The 24,544-nt window shown below is 42.7% G+C and overlaps 1 protein-coding gene and 1 long non-coding RNA gene across 4 annotated transcripts in view; both read right to left on the bottom strand.

Annotated features, from left to right (window-relative positions):
• Positions 1-8,094, bottom strand: part of LOC104686767 (trypsin I-P1-like) — a 32,544-nt gene extending 24,450 nt beyond the window's left edge. For 2 of the 3 annotated variants that reach the window (XM_019283418.3, XM_019283415.2), the window contains exons 1-2: positions 7,988-8,094; positions 6,934-7,021 (exon numbers count right to left, since the gene is read on the bottom strand). In XM_019283418.3, the coding sequence (XP_019138963.1) occupies positions 6,934-7,021; positions 7,988-8,009 (110 nt within the window). In that variant the 5' untranslated portion in view covers positions 8,010-8,094. Of the gene's footprint in view, positions 1-6,895; positions 7,022-7,987 lie in introns of those variants that run through there. The other variant, XM_039567354.1, reaches the window with a different exon arrangement.
• Positions 8,095-8,162: 68 nt separating this feature from the next.
• The window catches only part of LOC120411519, a 23,385-nt gene continuing 7,003 nt past the window's right edge, over positions 8,163-24,544 (bottom strand). Inside the window, exons 2-3 of the long non-coding RNA XR_005603864.1 lie at positions 11,715-11,802; positions 8,163-8,242 (exon numbers count right to left, since the gene is read on the bottom strand). This is a non-coding gene — a long non-coding RNA (uncharacterized LOC120411519). The remainder of the gene's footprint in view (positions 8,243-11,714; positions 11,803-24,544) is intronic.

Genomic DNA, 24,544 nt, shown 5'->3' with positions numbered 1-24,544 from the left:
CATTATACACTGTAACATATATGTAGTTAGTATCAAGTCAGATCACATAGGGCCAGAACAGGACAACGTCTGCTAGACTAGTGCTTTTGAGTGTGGGAACAAATGGATTTCTCAGTCATTACATTCCAAACAATTGCTTTGTCATATTGATACACCTGAGAAAAAAGACACATACACTGTATGAGCAACGATGTTTTTTCCTCATACAAAAATTGGTTTTGACCTGAAGTTTTGGATTCTATATGTTGTACAGTGCCCTGTAGATGCTGAGAAAGCTAGCAGAGAAAACTTCTCCACTTTTTACTGTCTCATGTGAAAGTCTCTGTTCTCATGCAAGCTATCTGTCTGATGGTTTGCTAGTTGGTAAACATTGGCAGGTGCAGGGCTGTTGTGAGAACATAGTGGAATTGTTTTTGGTTCACTGGGAATAATATTTTGAAATGGGTGGTTATACCTCTTAGCCTATCACCTTGGTAGGTGGTTGACCGATGGGCTAATCATGTAATTTCTCCTTTGTGATCCATGCTATAAAAAGATGGGGTTTTGGCATTAAAAGGTCGGCTTCAACCATCTTCTCTGACCTGAGTGCACGTCGTTCTTCTCCGTCCCTGCGCGCAACACCAACAGCATCCCACCTTGGGCAGGACTGTAGGGATGAAGATCTGAGCTTAGTCAACTTAAATTTTCTTAAACCTCCGTGCCACCCCTGGAGACTTAGCCTTCAGTGCATACAGACCACAGATGCAGAACAAGTTGACCTCTCAGAAATGGGTTCTGATTTCTGTCTCAGCCTGGGCCTGAGCAATATATGAGGCATGTAACTGGCAGTGAGCTAAAAGAATGCCATATTGTACAGAGAGAAAGTCAAAATTTCAAATTTTGACCTAGGCTTCATACGTTAAGACCTCTGCACTGGCGGAATGAGGCAGCTATGCAAGAGCAGTGTTCAACTTTCAGCAGCTTCACGCTCCGCACATTCAGAAAAGAAGCACTGCAGTATATGTTTAATTTTGCTCCAGATTAGTTACAGTCTGGAATGCACACTTAGATGTCTTCTCAGGCATGCTCACATAATAGATCTACAGATTACACAAACAAGGTTCTCTCATAGCTGTGGGCTGTTGAAACCAGTGACTTCTCCCACTTTTAGCTATTATGCTAAAATACATCTGGGGCAATACTGCTTTGCTAGTCAACAATGAGCAACAAATAACTAAGATATGAGGAGTTCTTAGACTAAGAAACATGTACTTTCTTATTTTGACTCTTCAGCATCCAACAAAATATGTATGGTTTCAGTATTGATCAGGTCCTTCTATGCTACAGCCTCCCATCCTGTGTCATACACCTCCTCCTATACTGGGCAAACGAATATCATTCAGGTGCTGCCAAAGGAAAGAGAGAATTTCTGGGTGAATAAAAAAATAAAACGTGTAAAAAGACTAATCCTACTCATTTTTTAACATTCAAAATGGGGAAAAATATTTTTAATATTCCTAAAATCTTTTATATTATTTAAAATACTATTTTGATTGTTTAAAAAAGATTCTAACTGATAAAATCTCCAGAAACAAACTTGTTCATATTAGAAGACAGGCACAGTATAAGTTATTTCCCATATTTAGACACCAGCTTCTTGGTAGCAATTTCTCAACAGAAAACCAATATTACCATTTCCTAATTTGCTTTTAAGACCACATGAGATGACATCAGAACCCAGTAGTTTAGTAGCAGGTTTGCTGCAATCTCTTACTAGGTAAAACAGATAAGTGGTCTCAACCTTCCAGAGCTAAAGTTAGCAAACACATGATTTATGAACAGCACAAGATGAGGCTTTAAAAATCGTGAGAACTAAAGACATGTAGGTTTCACATTCATTTACAGAGATAACTTGTGCCCCTGTCTATCTCTTCTCATGCATTTGACCACAGTGTAATTTTCCATAGATTGGCACTGCTCTACTCCCCTAATAACCTATTCTTCCCCAGTACAGGAAACATTTTAAATAAGTTTTCAGTTGTGAAAAGAAAATAAAAGAATCCAAATAGTACAAGTTTCTGAGCTAAGAGGGCTTTTAATATAAAAATGCAAGAGTGAATCCTTACCCCTTGTCTCTGATTGTTCCTAACAATGAAAGCAAAGCTCTGAAGGTGTCTGTGGGCAGAACACACTGTGAATAGCACTACTGATCTCTATCTGAATAGCTTCTGAGGACCCTCCTGACATCCTTACTTAGCTGCTGGCAGTGTACAAGTCTTCCACAGGCAAACCTATGTTAAAGCCCAAGGGGTTTTGTCCTTGTGAACACTAAGTAAAATTCCCAGTATGGTGACTGCTGCACTGGTTGCTGGCAACCAGAACTAAACTGGTGCCCTTAAGAAATGAGTGAACTAACAGCTGTGTTTGGCCCAAACAGCATGCTCCTTTGACTATGTCCATCTGAATTCTTAACTAGTTGATTACACAGCTATGCACAATAATAAAATCATTATGCAATTGTTTATATTTTCATTCATTGTCAAACACAGTGAGTGGGTTTAACAAAAGGAAACTAAATTAAAGATCCAATACAGTTTCCTAGTTATGCTAGTTTTAGTTATCATTATGAAAACAATAAATAATTCCCAATAAATCATTTCTATTTAGTTACATATATAACCTAGAGCTCTAGGAGTATTTAGAGAGATTCCATACCATGATTTATGTGATATACAGAACAATTATGACTCCTGAATTGGTCTCTGCTGATCGTAGTCTTTGAATGATTCAAGGCAATATACCTTAATTAGTATGTGGTTATCAATGGGGATGCTAAGACAGTGTAAAATTTACTGCAAGAATCAAAGCTAAAAGCACGACCTAAAACTTCATGCTGGCACTTTACACAGGGTGGATTCCTTCCATGTTTGCTAATTTAATGAAAATATACATGACATTATTCTTCAGAGTTAGAATCTTTTTCCTTTAGGACAAAACAAGCTACTAACATTTCACATGACAGACTAATAAAGAAAATTTTGTTCTCTTAAATAAATTGTACTATATTTTGCCATGTTTCTATTGGAAGGAAGACACATATTTTGAATTATTGAATGGGTGAAATACATTAATCACTGGCTTTCAAGAAAAAGAAGTCACAAGGATGAGCTCAAATAACCATTATTAAAGTGCCTTGTTGCTGTGCATGCTCTCCCTAGACCCATGTTGTTTTCACAGACAAGCCATCCCATCTGCTGCAACAAAAATGAGCCTACTCTGATCTGGGCTCAGTGCTATATGAAAGACTCTCCCTTTGTGACCTGTAAAATAAAATATGTACAAAAGAAAAGGGAAGATACATCAGAATTCGATGATGATTATGCCAGTCTCTTTCACCACCCACACTGTGGCTTGTTCCACTTTTACTGCAGCAGAGAGGCATGCTGCATAGGATGTGGGAAGCTATCATCATCTATTGACTGTTTTCGTATTAATAAGGAGCCGAAGGAAATATATTCTTAATAGGGAGTAGGCTCTAACTGACTTTGAGGAGATATTTCTGTCAAAGGAACACATTGAACCTGAACTATTGTTCTCCATGCATTCACAACATCAGTCTCATCTGTGTTTGGTAATGTCTGTCACTGTTGAGCTTTCCCATCTGGCTGCATAGGCCTTGCAGACAGTTGGCAGCAGCTGATCCAACAATAATGAGATACTGTCTCCAGCTGCTCAGTTATTGCTGTTAAGGAGATTTTCCAGCAGTGATTCCACTAAGCCATTTAGTGGAATCATGTTTTGAGTTTGTCTGCAGTTGCAGTAAACCTTGGGACCTACATGCTGAAAGCAAAAAGCTACCCAGTCCAGCAGCACAAAGAATGTACAAAACTCATTAATGTGGTTGTACAAAAATCTCACCCATGAGCAGCCACTGGATTTGAACTGAAGGCAGAAAGAGTCTGGAATGAAACTGAGACTGTTGAGAACTGCATTTACCTCATTGCTCTGCCATAGACTTCCTGTATCTTCTAGAGCTGTGTCAATGCCAAGGAAACCCATGAAATTTTTAGGCACACAGCAACAAGAGAAATTTGAAGCCATTTTCCTTGATGTTACTGGACCTCGTCTTTTCTGGCTGGGTGAGTTACTGACAATCACACTGGTAAGCTAGTCCCCCAAGGGAAAAAAATCTTCTGAGTCATAGTTTCTAAAGCAGTTCAGATAAACCACATCCTAAAAGGAAGTGTGAAAGTAAGAAGTCATGTGTGACCAGCTGAAATGAATGCGTGACCTGTGTCCTCCCATCACTTGTACCTGAGTTCTCAGTGAACACAAGAGAACTGCACTTCTCTAGCTGAAGATATTATAAGGATAAACATGTGAGGAGCTGTAAAGCCCTCTGAAACTCTGGTACCTGATGAAGACCTGCAGGTACCTGTTGCCAATGGAAAGTCTGCCCTTAACTTGTGAAGCTGCTACAGTGGCTCTCTGGAAATACTGACTAAATCCAAACACCTGCTGTCCTGGTACTGAGCAACATGTGTTCCTCCTAAACCTTGTGACTTGAACTTCAACGCCACCACTAAATTATTTCAACAGAGATTAATTTTCTGGCTTTTCTCCTTCTGAAGTTGTTGAAATGTACACAACCTTTGACAATAGTTAGGACCATGAGTTTATAACTCAGTGAATTCTGTATGCTGTCCATTCCCTGTCTGTAATGACTCTGAAGGAAGATCTTGAGTTGTAATCTTTGGAGGCATCCAAAATTATCCACAACACTCATTGAAATTTGATTAAAATTCTAAGTCAAAAAGGAATGGAGGGCCATAGGGAGAAATCAGACAAGTAAAAATTATTTATTTCCATGGGTGTTGAGTGGAGTTTTCTGGGTTTATTTCATTGTTTCACGATCATGTTCAGGTCAGGTAATTTTCAAAGCAATTACTTATTTTATTTGCCTGTACATTTTCATTGATCTACAACAACTTTTCTAAGGGAAGGAAATTACAGCCAAAAAAATTTTTTTTTCCTAGAAAATTACTGTAATAGTTCTATCAGAAGTATCTCAAAAAAGGACTCAGTGCTATAAAAAGTTACCATGTTTCAGTTGTCATTCTGTTCTTAATATGCTATGTGACAGTCAACCTTAATTACAGCACTCAGCTGGTGCTGAGGGGTCTTCATTCTTCAGCATTTGCAAGAGGCTTAAACAGTGAAATTCAGTTACAATTTATCAGATCATTTCTGTGGGTATAAAACTTACATGGTTAAAAGTGTCTGAGGTTGTCTTAGAACCATCTCAAAATCATCCATCACAGTATTTATTCTGACCATATTTTGATACATCCACAATTTTTTCCAACATTCAACTGCTGACAGTAAGTTATTAGGAGTCTTCGTAAGCAGGAATATGTCTGTGTAGCAATGATCTGGGGTTTTGCTCTTGAATAGACCAGAGACAAGGAGGACTAATATCAAGAAACAGCTTCTGCATATGGTATAGCCCTACAGCACCGCAGAACAATACAGAGCTACAAGGAAACTCCACTTTCTCTAGCAGTCAGCAGGGTACAAGGGAAACGTTCTGCAGTGCATTTATTCACAGCAAAATCCTTCATTAAAACACAGACGTGTCTAAATAACACATGGAGATTTGGTTTAGACATCGTTTGAAAGCTGGTTCAGTATCCTCACATCATGAGAGGCAAAAGCACATCTGGTTTGTTTATGTTGTCTAGAAGGTCATCAGCCAGAATACACTGGAAGCAACCTGACATTAGCACATTCAATCCTGGCCTGGTAAGCCTTAGGAAGAAGTGGAAATACACATATTGCACCTGGCATGGCCTTAGGAATTATAGGAAAGGATCCCATCACAAAAAACAAGGAAATTTCACAGCAGAATTTTTTACCATGTTCTTAATAAGTCAGCCATTACAATCCCACAAATCGGGATTGTGCACATGAACACAGATGTGTAGGTGACTGCTCTTTACTCTTTTTTTTACATCAGGTATGCACTTGCAAAACCAGACTGATTTGACAGATAAATAACTGAAATACTTGCCATAGAGTTCTAATGAATTGACAAGCATTGGATACTTCTGTATTTTCATCTGATTTCCAGGAAGGCCTTGTCCCATTATCAGTTCACCGGGTAACCAGAGCAAGGAAGAAATCCTTGCAATCTAATCCAATGCAATTTAAAATTCTGCTTTAGTTTTCAGAAGAGCTTAACATACACCATTCAGAGGTTTGAAATGTAATCTACAATGTTTAAACAAGCTACTGAGAAATAGTCCCAACAGAGTATTTACTTATTTAGAAGGATCATTTAATTGTTTGCAACTCTTCAAAGTACTGTACAAAAAAGTACAGTTGCTTTATTGTCCTATCTAAACATGGTAACAGCCTGTTGGTATAACACCAAAGCCCTCAAAACACCTCCTCAGCTAAGCTGTAACAGCTCCAGCAAATCAAGTTGTTTTACTGCAGCTGAGAACCTGTTCCTCTGTCTCCTAATATTTAGATTCCAGAGACAGATGTTTTCTCTCTGACTCTTACACCTCTCCTCACCCCAATGCTCTGGGAATTTTTCTTTCCCTTCAGGATTCTCTTCACATTTAGAGTTTTGGCCAAAACTATTATTGCCAGCAGGGAAAGAGGATGAAAAGTGTCTGGCTTCAAGACTATCTCCTCTTCAATCACTTCTGCATGAAGTGGTGAATGAGAAACAACAAACTGCTTGAGTCAATCACACACTGCAGTGCTGAATGTAGCACAATTGCACATCCAGAGAAAATCCTGCTGTTCCTCTTACTGCAGAACCACCCTCAAAGTCAGTGGGAGTTTGCCAAAAGAGCACTAGACAAAAAGAGCGTAGCCTAAATATGCAGACATTTCATCATTTCACCTGCGAATCTGTAACTGCACTTTGGATGATTTTCTCACAATTTATGTGCCAGACACGCAAAATCCCATCTTTCATTCCACCTCCTATAGCAAGGGCTTTTGACTGCCAAGGACGCCAGTTTATAGCCTAAAAAATAAAAAGAAAACAGATGCCAGAATAGGTTAGGAGGTTAGCTGGAAGAACAGAGGAGTTTTAGCTTAAAGTCTAGTTATAAAAATGAACTACAACAAGCACACGGAATGTACACTTAGGGCAGTGTAGGATCCCAAAACTTGAAATGCTGCTTCCCTTGCCCTTGTTTCATAGCCTACACTGTCCCACATACCCTCCTAAAACTCCAGCTTCTCTGCTTGCCCTTCCGAGGCCACAGACTCACACCTCAGTTCCAGAAGAACCCAGCAGGATAGAGTCTTACTGCCTAAGCCAAGCCATCGCAGAAGTCTAAGCAAAGAGGTCTACAGGGTTTACAAGACACCTGGTTTCTCCTGGGATATTTCAAGGATATGCCTAAGGCCCAGCATCTACCTGAAGAAAAGCTTCTCAGAACTCAATTCCACCTGTTTTAATAAATTTCCCTGACCCTTTAACCACAGCACTCCAGTCCAGTCTCAGATACTTTTGGGAGGACAGCTTGTAAATACCGGACTCTCCTGCCTCTTATTACTAATACCTGACCTATCTCCAACACAGACAGGGACCTCATAAAGACAAAGAATCTTAAATTGTTTCATTTAAAATTTCCTTCTTCAGATTATTTGCCACCGGAAACAGCAAGAAAATATGGGCAGGAGGGCAAAAGGAACCTCATGTATTAAATTAATTGCAGCAGAAATCATTTTCCAAAACTCCAAGAATTGAAACATCTTGTTTGCAAACTTGTAAGTATTACACCACCAAACTTTGCTGTGAAGGTACATAGATAGAAGAAAATGTGGTAAAGGTTATTTCTGTTTGGCAATATATTTACAAAGGCCTACTAATCCAGTATCAAAGCCCTAGCAAACATGTCTATGAGGAGAACTGATCTTAAAATTAATGGCAACACAGACAGAAAAAACTAATAGATATCAGTAAGATAATCTGAAAAATTACCCGGGCGATATGCCTTCTTCATGTACTTTAACTGCTAAGAAATGAATTATGGTTTCCAGTGTCTGTGACTGCAATTTCACACCAGGGTCGCTATGCCAGATATTCAATATACCACTCCTAGACCCAAATGCCAGCAACAGGTTGGCTAGTGACAATTTCAGGCTGCAAGTGTTTTGTTTGTTTTGACAAAGAGTCCCAACATGGTGCTGAGCAATCTGAACATCATGGTGACAGAGGGATCCTAGTAGTGAGCCACTGCAGAGGAGAAAAAACAGCGTGGGTTTGATGTTAATGATGACAAGCAGCTTCATCACACCAATGTTTCTTCAGAAGCAAACCACATCAGAGTGAAATCTGTCAGCAGAACAACAGCACTTCAGTAAGAGGAAACACAGAACAACTATCAAACACACGCCTGACCGTGGAGGTGACTGACAACAGAAAGGCGCCAAGCAGCTGTTCCATTCAAGCTGGACAGAATACCTGCTGTCTCTCAAGTTTCTTTTCCATGAGCGCACTGTATGCCACTGATCTGCACCCTGTTCAACTGCCAAGCCATATAATACAAACTATTTCCTGTTCCTCATGAAAAATTCTTTCACAAGATGATTTTTGCCAAAGCCAGGTGTGACTGCACACCCAACAGAGAGGCAGTGTAGAACTGCATTGTATCACTAAAGGTCTTTCTAGCAAGTTGCAGTGTATTCTTTGGTTCTGTCCCTTCCCTTGTGTGCTGTAAGCACTCGTTTGCAAGAACATCACTTCTGGGACTATGCTAGCTAACCCATGACGCCTTGTCTCCTTTCTCCCTCCCGCTCTAAGGCTTTAGGAAAATCTGCACAGCTTGGCACTGTTGCACTAGCTGCCTGACTGGAAATGGATTCACAGTTCTACAACCAGTATCATCAGACTACCAAAGGCAGGAAGGAGTACCCTGCCTGGAAATACTGCTACTATTAAAGTTTAGCTTCTAGATATGGGGTTTATATATTAATAGAGGAGTTGAACTGAAAATATTGAAAATACCTTTCAATGCATTTTACCATTTTTTATGGATATTACTTACATTAAACCTATGACAAATCAGAAGAGCTTCCTGCTGGAAATTCACACTTACAACTAGTATGATGACACTGAAATAAAATCAGCAAGTTCAATACAATCTTTCTGGGTATCTGAGAAAGAGATACCTGATATTACTGCAATAGATTGATTTAAGGTATTAAGGGTTAGTGACTGGAGACTTTCTCACACTAGCTCCAAAAGACTTACCAAATACACATTGAGTGACCTGGAAGCCCTAAAAATGCAGACACAAAACTGACTTGTTGCAAGAAATGTCATTGTGTTCTGCTTGTATAATGGACTTGAAGATCACAAAACAGGGAAGATTCCAACCAAGCCATGTATCAGAGAAAGTTAAGCACGTCTTTATGGAAAATACCTATAAAACTAAATGGGAGTATGAGCCTTACATGCAAAGGCATCATCAATTGCCTCCTGAAGATTTATATAGATTTTTCCTACTAAATAATAATAAAATCTAGCCTAGTGTATCTGGTCCAGATGAGATGGAGTTCATTTCCCCCACAGCAGTCCCCCCAGTGCTGTGCTTTGTGTTGGTGGCCAGAAGGGTGTTGGTAACACGCCCATGTTTTGGCAGGTGCTGAGCAGCACTGGCACAGCATCAGGACTGCCTCTCCATCACTCCTTTCTCACTGGGGGCTGGGCAAGATCCTGGGAGGGGACAGAGCCAGGACAGTTGACCCAAACCAATATTTCATACCATATGACATCTGGGCAGCAAAAAAACCTAAGAGAAGAGGGCAAAGGAGGCAGAGAGAGGGGAAAGCATTCTTTATTATAATCTCTGTCTTTCAGAATAACTGCTGTCCTGAAGTCCTACTTCACAGGAAGTGGCCTTTGGTTTTGCCTTATTCAACTGCCTTTATCTTCACACACAAGGTTTTTTCCATCTTATTTTCTCCCCTTCCCCTTTCTGATAAAGGTAGTGGTAGACTGGGTGGTGGGCACCTGGCATCCAGCCTGGGTCAATCCAGCACATCACAAGAAACAGAAGTCAATTGCCATATTGTCAGTGTTGGTCATATTAAGGTTCCCAGTAATTATAGTGATATGAGTGGCAAGGAACCAGACTCCTTAGAATAATGTCTGAAAGGAGATCTTTTTCCACTTGGAATGAAAAAAAAATCAAAATTATTTGCTTTTTGACACAAAAGACAGCATCTGTTTTGCTAAAGGCAAAGAAAAGACAATAAAATGTGATGGATTAATTTATGGTACTGAAATTCACTTACAGATTAATGATGATGTGTTGTTGGATTATTTTTAACTATAATTAAACTGTAATCCTGAAGTCAGTTGATACTTTGGAATTGAAGCCTCCACAGTGAAATTTAGTGTAAGAATGTTGCTCTAATTTTAGTTACAATTAATATTAACTCCATGCTTTTTTTTCTCCTTATGCAGTTATTTTAACTCTACCCTAATATTAGAATTAGACGGTAAATTTCAAACCTAGAAAAAGAAATAAATGTTACCTCAACCTAATGTGTCAACCATAACTGTAGTTCCCAGGTTCACACTGAATTTTTTCATCAGTTTCTACTCTGAAGTTCCTGTTATTTTCACAGCTTTGGCCAAGAGGAAACATGGACCGAAACTATTTCTTGCTGTAGTAAGGTTATGCCACTTGGCACTGGCAGGATGTTACACCTGCATCCTTGTAACCTAACCCACCCAGTATAATTGCAGCTGTATTTTGTTAACTGTTTGTTCAGCTGGTATGCCTGTACCTCCTTGTACCTCCACCTTCCAGACTAGTACTGTCACAACCAGAGCATCTTGTGAAACCAAAATAAAACTACCACTGCTGTTCCTATCAAGAGATACTAGTTTCATTTTGAATTAACAATAAAGTTGTACCCTTGCTATTATGTTTCCAATTAAGTAAAACAGAACACTATCATATGATTTTAAAATCACAGAAGTATTCATCATACACAAGTCTCCCCTCGGCCCCATCATGTGTGAGTTAAAGATCTGAAACAGAAAGTGGGATGAAAAAAACCCACAAGAGTACATTTGATCTTTCTCATCTGAGCCCACATACAGAAATGATACCTAAATACAAAATATTCACCTGCTACTCTAAAATACACCCTTCACAAAGCAAATTTCGGGGACTTTGTCCCTCCTTGGGCTGCAGATAGCAATGAGCTGGCCTTTCCTTGCAGGTACACAGCTAGAGAGGTGTGCAACTCTTAATAGCCGTGGTTTGCTGGGCATTTGAAAAGGCAGATGCAGTCTTGATATCAATATAGGGGCCATCTAAGCTACGTACTGTCTCCCCAGCACTGGGGAGGCCGTGATTTTTGACATTCAGACCCACTGGAGACAAAAGAATTTCAAGCTCAGGCCTTGCACAAAACCAGAGTCACAGCCTCCAAATCATACTGAAATTCTGCAAGTGGTGACAGTTTTCTGGAAGGAGAGTAAGAAACAGAGACTACAGAAACAGGTTAAATCCTTTTTGGCTGCTTTCCTGTCATACAATAAATCTCCGTATGATTTCTGAGATGGGTGATAGATGAGGGAACAGGAAAATCACATTTGAACAAAGCCAAGAAAATCAGCTAAAATGAATGGGACATTTGCCTGACTAAAAGCAGCAAGACTCTTTCTGGGAATAGACTTTACTACTCACCTGCTCAGAATACAATGATTCCAGATCCAATTACAGACAGGTGGCCAAACATATTTCTCAGCCGCTTTCTGGTTTCAATGTTCCACAACTGCCAATCCAAAACAAACAAGAAATAAAAATTTGACAGCAAGAGGAAAGAAAAATTTGTTCCCTTCATTTGTTCACAAGAAGCCACTCCCCAGTTCTGAATTGACATAAGGAAAACTCATTTATTTCACAGGTAAGATAACGAGTATTTCCAAATTTCAACACCTGTGTCAGTGATGCTGAAGTCAGACTGGATTGAAGGGGTGCACGTCTGTGAGTTTAAAGCTGTTTATTTATATGTCAGTATTTATAAGTTCCTACATGGACATGCTCCACTTCAGTATCTTCAGATTGATGACTCATGACTGAAGCAGGTAAGTCCAGTTATTACCTAGCACCTCAGCCAAAGTCACACAAAATCACATACACATTTACGCTGCAGATGATAGGAAAAAGTGCAAAAAGTTATTAAGGAAACTCTGCTTCTCATCTTCAGGGCTTGTTCAGTAAATGTATGATGGGAATACTGCTTCCACTCCCTGATGCTGGTCACATTGCATTTGCAGACCAAATCACTACAGTGATTATCTTCAGAACACCCTGTTATGTCATGTAAGTCAGCAGCAGATGGTGTACAACATTTAATACCTAGCCAGGACATTCTCATTTTGCATGACCTCTGAAGCACAGAACGTTCTACCATAATCCAAGGTCTGGCACCATATTTTGGTAACTAAAATCTCTCTGAAGAACAGTTGAATCCATCAGTCTGTTTAATTACAGATCTGACTCTCGCAGCAGAAATTGTTTCCACAGACCACTGTTGTTAATGTTGTCGGTCCTGGGACATACCTTGTGCATTAACAGTGTGTATCACCCCAACAAACCTTTGTCCTGTTCATGGATATACATGAACACTCACAAAGGTATGTTGAAAAACTTCCCAGGGACAATTATAAACACATAAACATAGAGAGTTGTTTGTTATATCTTATGAAGTGCTAAAAATCTTCAGACCTGAGATTTATCTGTTCATGTATAGCTTGTGAGTGTTCAATTTTTGCCTGTTCACCAACAAAGACATAAGTGAGAATTTAGTTCAGAAGGTGTCACCCAAACCACAAACGTCACTGCTGTCTTCAAAAACAAGATATTTCAAAGTCCACTCAATGGAACTGCTGCTGTGGTTACTGGCTACTACCCAGGGCTGATTGATAAAACATTGTCCTGGGTTGCAGTGTATTCTATTACCATCCCCATCAGCCGTTGAAATCAGGTGGGGCAGTGTTTCCTTGCCTCCTCCCCCCAGACTATCTTTCTGTTAATTGCCCATCATTGTCCTGCCACATGACTCAGAGATAACTCCCTCAGGACTATCTTCTGTTAATGAGCCTAATCAACACTTGCCTCATGACTCATTACCCCATTGTGAGATGCCTCCACCCAGAGGGAGGAACCAAGCATCCCATCCTGGATATAATCTGAGGCTGAACACCAGAGACACTGGCTTCCCACTGGATTTCCAGAGGACAGGAGCTACACAGCCACCACTGGACTTCCTGAGGAAGAGCAAGGACTGTTTTACTACAGGATCACTGCTTCAGAGGACTGCAGCCACCATTCTACCAGACTGCTACCACCACCCTGCCTAACAGGGTGTCAAGGTTGTACCTTGACTCTGTCAATTTGATGGTGTTTTTTTCTTTTACCTTTTTTCCCCTTTTCTTTAATTTCCATTAAATTGTTATTCTGCCTCCCACTGGTTGTTTTCAAACTAGTAACATAATTTGGCGCCCAATGTGGGGCAGATCTGAGAGAAAGTCAGAATTACAATTTTGTGTTAACGGAAACCTATTCACCATGGTGCTCAGCTTGTCTACGTGGGTACTGTATCTTGCTCTCTATATTTTCCTCACATGGGGAACTACCTGCCTGTAGTATTACTCCTGTTAAAACCAGGGAATGGTAATGAGAATTGCTTTAATGGTTTATTATGCCTACAGCATAATAACCTGTGAGGCCGATGAATACCATTCGGAGTATATACTCAGTTTTGTTTGGCTGTCCTAGTCTGGGCTCCTGTGTCTGGGATTCTCCTCAACAATCGCACCCAGCCCCTGGTGGGGAAGGAGTAGAGAGTGGTTTCTTCCCAGCCTTTCAGGCCAGGCCACAGCAGTTTTTGAAAATATTGAATTCCTCTGGATGTCAAGACGGCATAAAACTTGCTGTCAGTTCTGCTTTGTCTTCTCTGTACAGCCTGCACCACGTAACACCATGCTTCGAAACAGAGCTATGGCACAGCAATCCTCAGGATGAGGGGAGGGAAAAAGAGCAGAGCAACAAACACCATGCCTACGCCAGAACTGACACAGAGGAGAAAGGAAACCAAATGCCAAAGCAACAGCGTCCATGTCCACGCAGACTGACACAGAGGAGAAAGGAACCAAATGCAAAGCAAACAGCGTCCATGTCCACTGCCAGACTGACACAGAGGAGAAAGAAACCAAATGCAAAACAACAGCGTCCATGTCCACGCAGACTGACACAGAGGAGAAAGAAACCAAATGCAAAACAACAGCGTCCATGTCCACGCAGACTGACACAGAGGAGAAAGAACCCAGACGCAAGACAAACAGCGTCCATGTCCACGCAGACTGACACAGAGGAGAAAGAACCCAGACGCAAGACAACAGCGTCCATGTCCACGCAGACTGACACAGAGGAGAAAGAACCCAGACGCAAGACAACAGCGTCCATGTCCACGCAGACTGACACAGAGGAGAAAGAACCCAGACGCAAGACAACAGCGTCCATGTCCACGCAGACGTGACACAGAGGAGAAGGGAACCAAAAGCACTGTCAGCGTCCCATGCAAACCATCACTGAACCAGAACAGCCTAAACCGATTGCAGTTGCCCCCGGGCAGAAGAAGAATCAAAAAGCAAATCAGTCCGCATAGTGACTGAACGAGGATGCAGCAGGACCTTCGCACCCAGCAGAAGAGGCAGAGCCAGAGATCATCACTCGGTCGCTATCCCTGGGTGAGCTGCCGGAGACCTGGGGAAGGGAATTCACCGCCAGACCGAACTGAAGTCTATCCTGACCTGGCTGCTCCGAATGCTGGGACCCTCAGCAGCCAGATGACCACCATTCCTGGACGGAAGTGAGGCCAGGCAACTGGATTCCTGTCCCACGGCATTGTGGTCATTGACCAGGGGATCGGGAGAACCCAAGAAACCCTCAGCCTCTAAGGCGGCGAACTGCTTGCAAGTGTAAGGGACAGGTACCTTTGTAAAGAAGACCTCCAGGTGCACCAAGGAAAATGGAGCACAATGGAACAAGGTATCCGGTGCCTGAGGGAATTGGCTGTGCTGGAGATCATTTTCTCAGAAGATGAGAGATTTCCTAAGAGCCCAGATGGTGTCCAGTGCACGTCACAGATGTGGTTGAGGTTCGCACGCCTTGGACCAGAGATATACTCCCGTTACCTGGCAACGCTGCAATGGAGGGAAGGCGAGGACAGGGTGGGCGTCTTGGTGAACAAACTGAGGATTTACGAGGACACCGTCACAGCCCCGTTTCGCACCCATGTCTCATCCGTGGAAACAAGTCTTTTGGCTGAGCAAGTCCGGAGCTTGATTGAAGAAGGCCATCAGAAATTGAAAAAGGAACTTAAGGAAGAGATTTACCACATCCACCAGAACCAACAAGAGTCTCTGCCATTAGGAGCCGGCGACCCCCAACCAGGGAGAGAGGATACACCCCACGACGGTTAACTCTGGGTTTTCCTTCAGGAACATGGAGAAGACATGAGTAAGTGGGATGGAAAACCCACCTCCTCCTTGTAGCACTCGGGTACATGAACTAAAAAGAGGGACAACTACCACAAGAAGCGCATCTAGAGCCAACATTGCTCCGGTCTCCCGCACACAGAACTCCAGACGGTACCGGAATGATAATATGGACCGTCCTCTTGAAGGGACCTCAGGAACGTATTCACCGGAAGGGAGCAACAATGCAACATGACCAGGAATAGAGGGGGCCCTGCCTCTAGCCAGTAGAGGAAAGGGAGAATCGGGTCTTTTGGACTGTGTGGGTCCGATGGCCTGGCACATCTGACCCACAAAGATACATGGCTTTGGTGACACCGGTGCTCAATGTACTCTGATGCCACAAGTATGTGGGAGCAGAACCCATTCTATTTCTGGGGTGACAGGAGGATCCCAGCAGCTGACTGCTACTGGAAGCTGAAGTGAGTTTAACTGGGAACGAGTGGCAGAAACACCCCATCGTGACTGGCCCGGAGGCCCCGTGCATTCTCGGCATAGACTATCTCAGAAATGGATATTTCAAGGACCCAAAAGGACATCGTTGGGCTTTTGGGATAGCTGCTGTGGAGACAGAAGATATCAGACAACTGAGTACATTGCCTGGCCTCTCAGATGACCCCTCTGCCGTGGGACTGCTAAGAGTTGCAGAACAACAGGTGCCAATCGCCACAGCAACAGTGCACCGCCGGCAATACCGCACCGACAGAGACTCTGTGGTTCCCATCCATGAGATGATTCGCAAACTGGAGAGCCAAGGGGTGGTCAGCAAGGCCCATTCACCTTTCAACAGCCCTATATGGCCAGTGCGTAAGTCCAGTGGAGAATGGAGGCTGACGGTGGACTACCGTGGCCTGAATGAGGTCACGCCACCATTGAGCGCCGCTGTGCCGGACATGTTGGAACTTCAGTACGAGCTGGAGTCCAAAGCAGCGAAGTGGTACGCCACTATTGACATTGCCAATGCCTTCTTCTCCATTCCTTTGGCAGCAGAATGCAGGCCCCAGTTTGCTTTTACCTGGAAGGGTGTGCAATACACCTGGAACCGACTGCCCCAGGGGTGGAAGCACAGTCCCACCATTTGCCACGGACTGATCCAGACTGCATTGGAAAAGGGTGAGGCTCCAGAACATCTGCAATACATCGATGACATCATCGTGTGGGGAAACACAGCAAAGGAAGTGTTTGAGAAAGGAGAGAAAATCATCCAGATTCTCCTGGAAGCTGGCTTTGCCATCAAAAGGAGCAAAGTCAAGGGACCTGCCCAAGAGATCCAGTTCCTGGGAGTAAAGTGGCAAGATGGACGACGTCAGATTCCCACCGAGGTCATCAATAAGATCACTGCGATGTCTCCACCGACCAGCAAGAAGGAAACACAAGCTTTCCTAGGCGCCATAGGTTTCTGGAGGATGCACATTCCCGAGTACAGCCAGATCGTGAGCCCCTCTCTACCTGGTTACCCGCAAGAAGAATGATTTCCACTGGGCCTGAACAGCAGCAAGCCTTCGCCCAGATCAAACAGGAAATCGCTCATGCGGTAGCCCTTGGCCCAGTCAGGACAGGACCAGAGTGAAGAATGTGCTCTACTCTGCAGCCGGGAACAATGGTCTGTCCTGGAGCTCTGGCAGAAGGTGCCTGGTGAGACTCGTGCCGACCACTGGGATTCTGGAGCCGAAGCTACAGAGGGTCTGAAGCCAACTACACTCCCACAGAGAAGGAAATCTTGGCAGCCTATGAAGGAGTCCAGGCTGCCTCAGAGGTAATTGGCACTGAAGCACAGTTGCTTCTGGCACCCCGACTACCGGTGCTGGGTTGGATGTTCAAGGGAAAGGTTCCTTCCACCGCATCATGCCACCGACACCACATGGAGCAAGTGGATCGCCCTCATCACACAGCGTGCCCGATTGGAAACCCGAATCGCCCTGGGATTCTAGAAATTATAACAAACTGGCCTGAAGGTGAGACTTTTGGATATCTTCTGAAGAAGAGGAAGAGCAAGTGACTCGTGCTGAGGAAGCCCCACCATATAATTGAGCTACCGGAGACTGAAAGACGTTATGCCCTCTTCACTGATGGTTCCTGCCGAATTGTAGGCGCTAACCGAAAGTGGAAAGCTGCAGTATGGAGCCCCACACGACGAGTTGCACAAGCTACCGAGGGACAAGGTGGATCGAGTCAGGTTGCAGAGCTTAAAGCCGTCCAGCTGGCTTGGATATTGCTGAACGAGAGAAGTGGCCGAGGCTCTATCTCTACACCGACTCATGGATGGTAGCTAATGCTCTGTGGGGATGGCTGGATTGCTGGAGAAAAGCCAACTGGCAGCGCAGAGGGAAGCCCATCTGGGCCGCTGAGATTTGGCAGGACATCGCCGCCCGAGTAGAGAAGCTGACCGTGTGAAGGTTCGACACGTGATGCGCACGTACCCAAGAGTCGGGCTAATGAAGAACATCGCAACAACGAGCAGGTGGACCGAGCTGCCAAGGTGAAAGTATCACAGGTGGATCTGGACTGGCAGCACAAGGGAGAATTATTCCTAGCTCGTTGGGCCCATGATACCTCTGGTCATCAGGGGAGAGATGCAACATACCGATGGGCCGTGACCGGGGGTGGACCTTTCCATGGACAGCATCTCACGGGTCATCCACAGTTGTGAGACCTATGCTGCAATCAAACAGGCCAAGCGGGTGAAGCCTCTGTGGTATGGTGGACGATGGTCAAAAGTACAGGTATGGTGAAGCCTGGCAAGTTGACTACATCACCCTTCCCCAAACCCGCCAAGGCAAGCACTACGTGTTGACCATGGTTGAAAGCAACCACTGGATGGCTGGAGACCTACCCTTGCCTCATGCTACAGCCCGGAACACCATCCTGGCCTGGAAAAGCAAGTCCTGTGGAGACATGGCACCCCTGATAGGATCGAGTCAGACAACGGGACTCATTTTAAGAACAGCCTCATCAACACCTGGGCCAGAGAACACGGTATTGAATGGATATATCAATATTCCTTATCATGCACCAGCTGCTGGAAAAGTTGAACGCTGCAATGGACTACTTAAAACTACCCTAAAGGCACTTGGTGGGGGACCTTCAAAAATTGGGAAGTGAACTTAGCAAAGGCCACCTGGATAGTCAATACCCGAGGGTCCATCAATCGAGCTGGTCCTGCCGAGTCTGAACCCTTGCACACAGTGGATGGAGATAGAGTCCCTGTGGTACACCTGAGAGGTATTTTAGGAAAGACTGTTTGGATTAATCCCACCTCAGGCAAGGCAAACCCATCCGTGGGATTGTCTTTGCTCAAGGACCTGGTTGCACTTGGTGGGTAATGCAGAAAGATGGGGAAACCCGTTGTGTACCACAAGGAGACCTAATCTTAGGTGAGAACGGTGTGTAGATTTCACTGTGTATATATATATATATATGTGTATGTGTGTTTTAGAGTTTAAGAAGGTATTGATTTGGGATAATGTAGATGGTAATAGAATAAGGGGTGGATAATGTCCTGGGTTGCAGTGTATTCTATTACCATCCCCATCAGCCGTTGAAATCAGGTGGGGCAGTGTTTCCTTGCCTCCTCCCCCCAGACTATCTTGCTGTTAATGGCCCATCATTGTCCTGCCGCCTGACTCAGAGATAACTCCCTCTGGACTATCTTCTGTTAATGAGCCTAATCAACACTTGGCCTCATGACTCATTACCCCATTGTGAGATGCTCCACCCAGAGGGAGGAACCAAGCATCCCATCGTGGATATAATCTGAGGCTGAACACCAGAGACACTGGCTTCCCACTGGATTTCCAGAGGACAGGAGCTACACAGCCACCACTGACTTCCTGAGGAAGAGCAGACTGTTTTACTACAGGATCACTGCTTCAGAGGACTGCAGCCACCATTCTACCAGACTGCTACCACCACCCTGCCTAACAGGGTGTCAGGTTGTACCTTGACTCTGTCAATTTGACGGTGTTTTTTTCTTTTACCTTTTTTCCCCTTTTCTTTAATTTCCATTAAATTGTTATTCTGACTTGGTGCCTCCCACTGGTTTGTTTTTCAAACTAGTACAAACATTTAACTTACTCTTAAGTGGGGGTAGATCTATTTGATTTGAAAGTTGTATTGAGATCTATAGCTGAAGGAAGCTGTATGAGACTTATGTTCTGCAGTGATTCCATTTTATGTGAAGGGGACACACCACCATCTTTCTTGAAACACATTATAAGAATTCACAGTCTGTGCTAGAAACACCACACAGGAGAAATTAACTTACAGCAATCATTGCACCAGCCAGTAATATGAAGCCTCACTTCTGGCTCCAAAGGTGTGAATGGCTTCATAGTGGTAACAGTTTTAAGCTCATTTTGGGTCCCCTCTTGGCATCCTGTATTTGAAGACTCATCACATGCAAATCAGTAATGCAAAACACCACCATTTTTTCTCAGGCCTAAGCCTTTCACATTCTCATTATATTTGTCTCCCCATGATTCAGAGGAGGCTTGAAGTGCCTAATTTATCCTGGGTAGGCTCAAAACACTAGACACACTAGACCAGGTGAAAGCCACACCTCACCAGCTTTTTCAAACCTTCATGCATTCAGTCAGCTAGAACTGAGAATAGGGTCCACCATATTTTGTGTAAGTTGTACCACTGTTCAATACAAAACATGGTGGTTTTCCTCTTTTTTTGCCTTTGTTTCTGTCAGAAGTTGCTATTAGCAGAATTTTTCATGTATGCTCTTCCACTCCAAAACCCCCTTACACAGTAATTAACTCTTTTGCTTTCTGGTGTTTACTTCCCCCCTAAGGTCTACCCCATCAATACCTAACCACAGGAAAAGGTTTTTAGAATGCACGCTCCTTGATCACACCACACTTAGCTCATGACAGCGCAGTGACGAGAAACAGAAGACAATTCAAGTACGAGCAAGAAGAGTCATCCTTTGTGGTCATTGTCTACATCAGGCTGCAAAGACTCCTCAGCATTATTAAAAAAAAAAAAAAAGCCAGATCATTAGCCTTTTGAATAATTTAATGCTAGATTTTTATGTATAAGAAATTATATTGCTGTAGTGTGCAGAGCAGAATGCTGGAGACCCACATTTTTGCAACCTTCTCTGTGTTTTAATTTCCTTATTCAAATTATTCCCCAGGGAGTAGTAATTACAATGAGTCTTAGAAGTTTCAAGGGCAGAAGATGATATTTATCTCTACAACTAACCTTTTCTCTTCAAAAAAAATTTGACACTGACAAAGTATTTGTATTCTGTAAATATGCACATGCACAGCCTATCTGAAACTTCAATGGCAAATTGTGGAGAATTTGCATCATGCAACCCTTCCATACTCTTCTCCCATATTCCAAAATTCGATTTTGACAGACAGCAAATGTTTCCCCTCTCAGCTGTGTATTCCTTCTCTCTGAAGATGAACAAGTAGATTAGAGTGATTTTCTTCTGTGTCTAAAATTTTGTGGAGTTTAAAAAATTAAGAAGATTTGCAGGAATGACCTCAGATCTGCACAGTAGGATATGTAACACTGCATTCTAACCCTAAAATGTCTGACATCACTAAAATGAGACTTCGTTGTACAGAAAAAAATTGTACTTCTAATGTCTAGATTTTTCATTACTTTTGAAAAGTTTACAAAATCTTTCTGAATCCCACCAAGATAATTCAAGAAACTTAAGGCACTTAATTGTAATATTCAATGAACGGCAACTCTTCTGGAACTCTGTAAACACTTTTCTTCTTTAACACTGGCAGCTGACATTGTGTAGTGAGACAGTAACAGATGAAATCATCTTGGTAACTCATTTCAGGATTCTCTTCTCTTGTGAGTAATTCATCTACCCCAAATTCATACTGGTTACCCTTTCAGCTCTGTTCACCCACTTCATGGGCACATGAATATGCATAACAGGCTTTTTTCTTAGTGGAGATTAAATTTCATTATGCCATTTTGTTATTTTTCCTGGGTGCTAGTGGATATCACTGACTTTTGATAAGATTTTGGCTCTCACATGCCTGTGTCAATTCTCAAAATGAAACTCAGGAAAAGTAGTCAGTACTGTCACATCAAACCACTTGATTAACAAGTAGGTGGGTGGAATCAAACCTGGTATTCTTAATGCCTATATTCATTTGTCATCAAGGGGAAAAGCCACTGTGATTTATCCCTATACTGTTGCTATTAACTGCTCTGAAACCAGGCTTATTTGCACAGAGGAAAGCAACAAAAGAAAATACAAATCTATCACATAAATCCCAGCTTCTTCCAAACAGGGTTGAAATCCAGATTCATAAAGAGACATAGCCAGAGCACCAAAACAAATCATCTGTTCAAGACAGAAGGCACCAAAATATTAGTCTGAGATTTAATGAACTGTCTCACACCCAAGTAAGTGTGGGAACGCCTGTATTATTTCACAGGCTTATCTCTTCAGATACCTCCTGTTTTCAAATCACTTGATCATCCACACTCCCTTATGCTCCTTCATTCATAGGATATTTTATGTAGTAAATTAATCTACTGCCCCACAGATGAAACCAGCTGCAATGCTAGGGACAGTTTGATCCTATTATCTTTCCCTACAGGTAAGAGCAACAAGACTCCACCATCTCTGCATGCCCTGCACTCATATGTACCTAACAGTCCATATGATACATATCCCCCACCCATTCCACAGCACAACCCTATACTTTTTGGTTTCATTTGTAGGGCTCTGAAACAGAAAAGCTGAAAGGAAATTAGTGTTTTAGGGCCACCAGTGTATCAGATGGGGGCCAAAGGAGAGCCAGGTAAAATGCTGGGAGTTAACCACACCGAAAGCTGGAATACTACCTGTTCAGAGGTTGTGAGACCTCTCAAAATAGCTCTGAGCAGGTAGCTCTCAGCCACTTTGTGTTATTCTGTAACACTTGCTGAAAGAGGTAGATGCACTTGCTTTTCCTGTGTAGATGCAGACTGTACTATCTTACTGTTCAGTGTGCCTGAAAATGTTTGCTACGTTGGAACATACCTTTCCAGATGCAACTGGTGTTTTCACAGACCTCCATATCATCACTTTCTGAAATGCTATATCCAACCTCCTGGACGACTGGAAGCTGAGCTGAAGTGAAAATATGACTGAATTAAGAAGCCAGTTGAAAAACATACTTAAATGTGGATAACATCAAAGGACTCAACAGTCATTACACAGAAGCTTCAAAACAGCCTGTCTCTGAGATGGGAGATGAATAATAAATACCAAATCATATCCAAATCATGTTGCTCTGACTTGAGGGACTTGAGACATCTTTCCTTCCATGAAACACAGATCCACTGCTAATGATCACACACACTTTAACAAAGCTGTTTGAACAAGGCCACCTTAGCAGTGGAAAAGGATCCCAATCTGTACATCTGGAGTTACTACCTGGGTCACCTGTCAAACCTGGGTGACCTCTTGTCCACTTCCAGTTGGCATTTGGACTAATTTTACCAGCTTGTAAAGACACTTCCTGCATGCCATCAATAAGTCTATCTGTGAGGGAAGATCAGGTATGTGGTACATACACTGCAGGGCCACTGATTACAGCATGAGACCCCCTGGATGTCAGAGTCCGCCCTCAAACCAGGCATACAAACACTGGACTCCATGATCCCATTCCCTAAACCAGTGACACAACATAAAATGGAAAATAGCTACAAAGTATCTCTGAGGAATAAGATCTTAAAAATTACTTCAGCATTTCCTTGGGTATCAAAGAAATAGATGATGCAGCAAAAATAAGAAAAGGGAGATCAGAATTATTATTGGAACCTTTTTTGAAAATAATTAGCATAGGTCTTAAACCAAGATTCAAAGGCTCGGATCAGCTCACACAGGACAGGAATATCTTTACCAATTCCTAGTAATATGCATTTCTTCACAATGGTGACTGAGATGAATGCTCTGATGCCAATTTTCTGTTTGTTCTTTAATTATTTATATACAGTAATGTGGAAACGCAGCTGATGTTTTTACCAACCACTCAAGATTAGTGAATTCTTTCTCTCCAATGCCCTTCCATGCACAGTCTGTGTTACTCTTCTTCAAAACCCTGCTGCAGTCCTGACAAGAAATGTCTTAGAAAAACATAACCTGAAAATAGAAGTGTTTCTCCTTTATTTATTCCAGCTGCTCTGCAGCAGGCCTTCAGCTTTGAGAGGCATTTTCTGTATGATTTATACAGACAACTTGGCAGACAGTTAATCACATTGTTTGGTTATGTGTCCCTTTAAAATTAGTGCAGACATTTCTGTGGAAAACTGATTGTGTATACAAAAAAGTAATATTTTGGCCCACAGAGAGACCACACACATTCACTGGTATGTGAGAAGATTTTATTCTCAATGGATCCCATTCTTTTATACTAACAGGGAGCACAAAGTAAATAGTCATTTGTTACTATATCTAAGAAGATAAATAGATTTTTGTATGGGTTTATCCAGGACTGGCTTTTAAATGGTTTTAGGAAGATCTTAGGTTTTGTTCACCCCAGCTATATCACAGTAGAGGAAATGGTTGCAGTCCTTGATCTAGAACTCTGAGTATATTAGCTCTAACTCAACTTCTACTTGTAAGTCATAGTATAAATCTAGGTTTACATAGCATCCATGTGAACCTCATGAGGTACCTCAATAAGGCTAAGTGCAATGTGCTGCACGTGGCTCAGGGCAACCTCCAGTATCAACGCAGGCTGGGGGTGAACAGACTGAGAGCAGCCCTGCTGAGAAGGACATGGGGGCACCAATGGATGAAAAGCTAGATATGAGCTGGAAATGGGCACTTATAGCCCAGAAAACCAATTGCATCCTGGGCTGCACAAAAAACGTGGCCAGCAAATTAAGGGAGGTGATTCTGCCTCTCTGTTCCACTCTGGTGAGATCCCACGTGGAATGCTGTGTCCAGGTCAACACAAGAAAGACCTGTTGGAGTGGGTCCAGGCCAGACCCAAA

The sequence above is a fragment of the Corvus cornix genome, chromosome Z (genome assembly GCF_000738735.6).
Source record: "Corvus cornix cornix isolate S_Up_H32 chromosome Z, ASM73873v5, whole genome shotgun sequence".
Taxonomy (NCBI): Eukaryota; Metazoa; Chordata; class Aves; order Passeriformes; family Corvidae; genus Corvus; species Corvus cornix.
The sequence above is the reverse complement of the archived record's forward strand: the minus strand, read 5'-3'. Positions and strand labels throughout refer to the sequence as shown.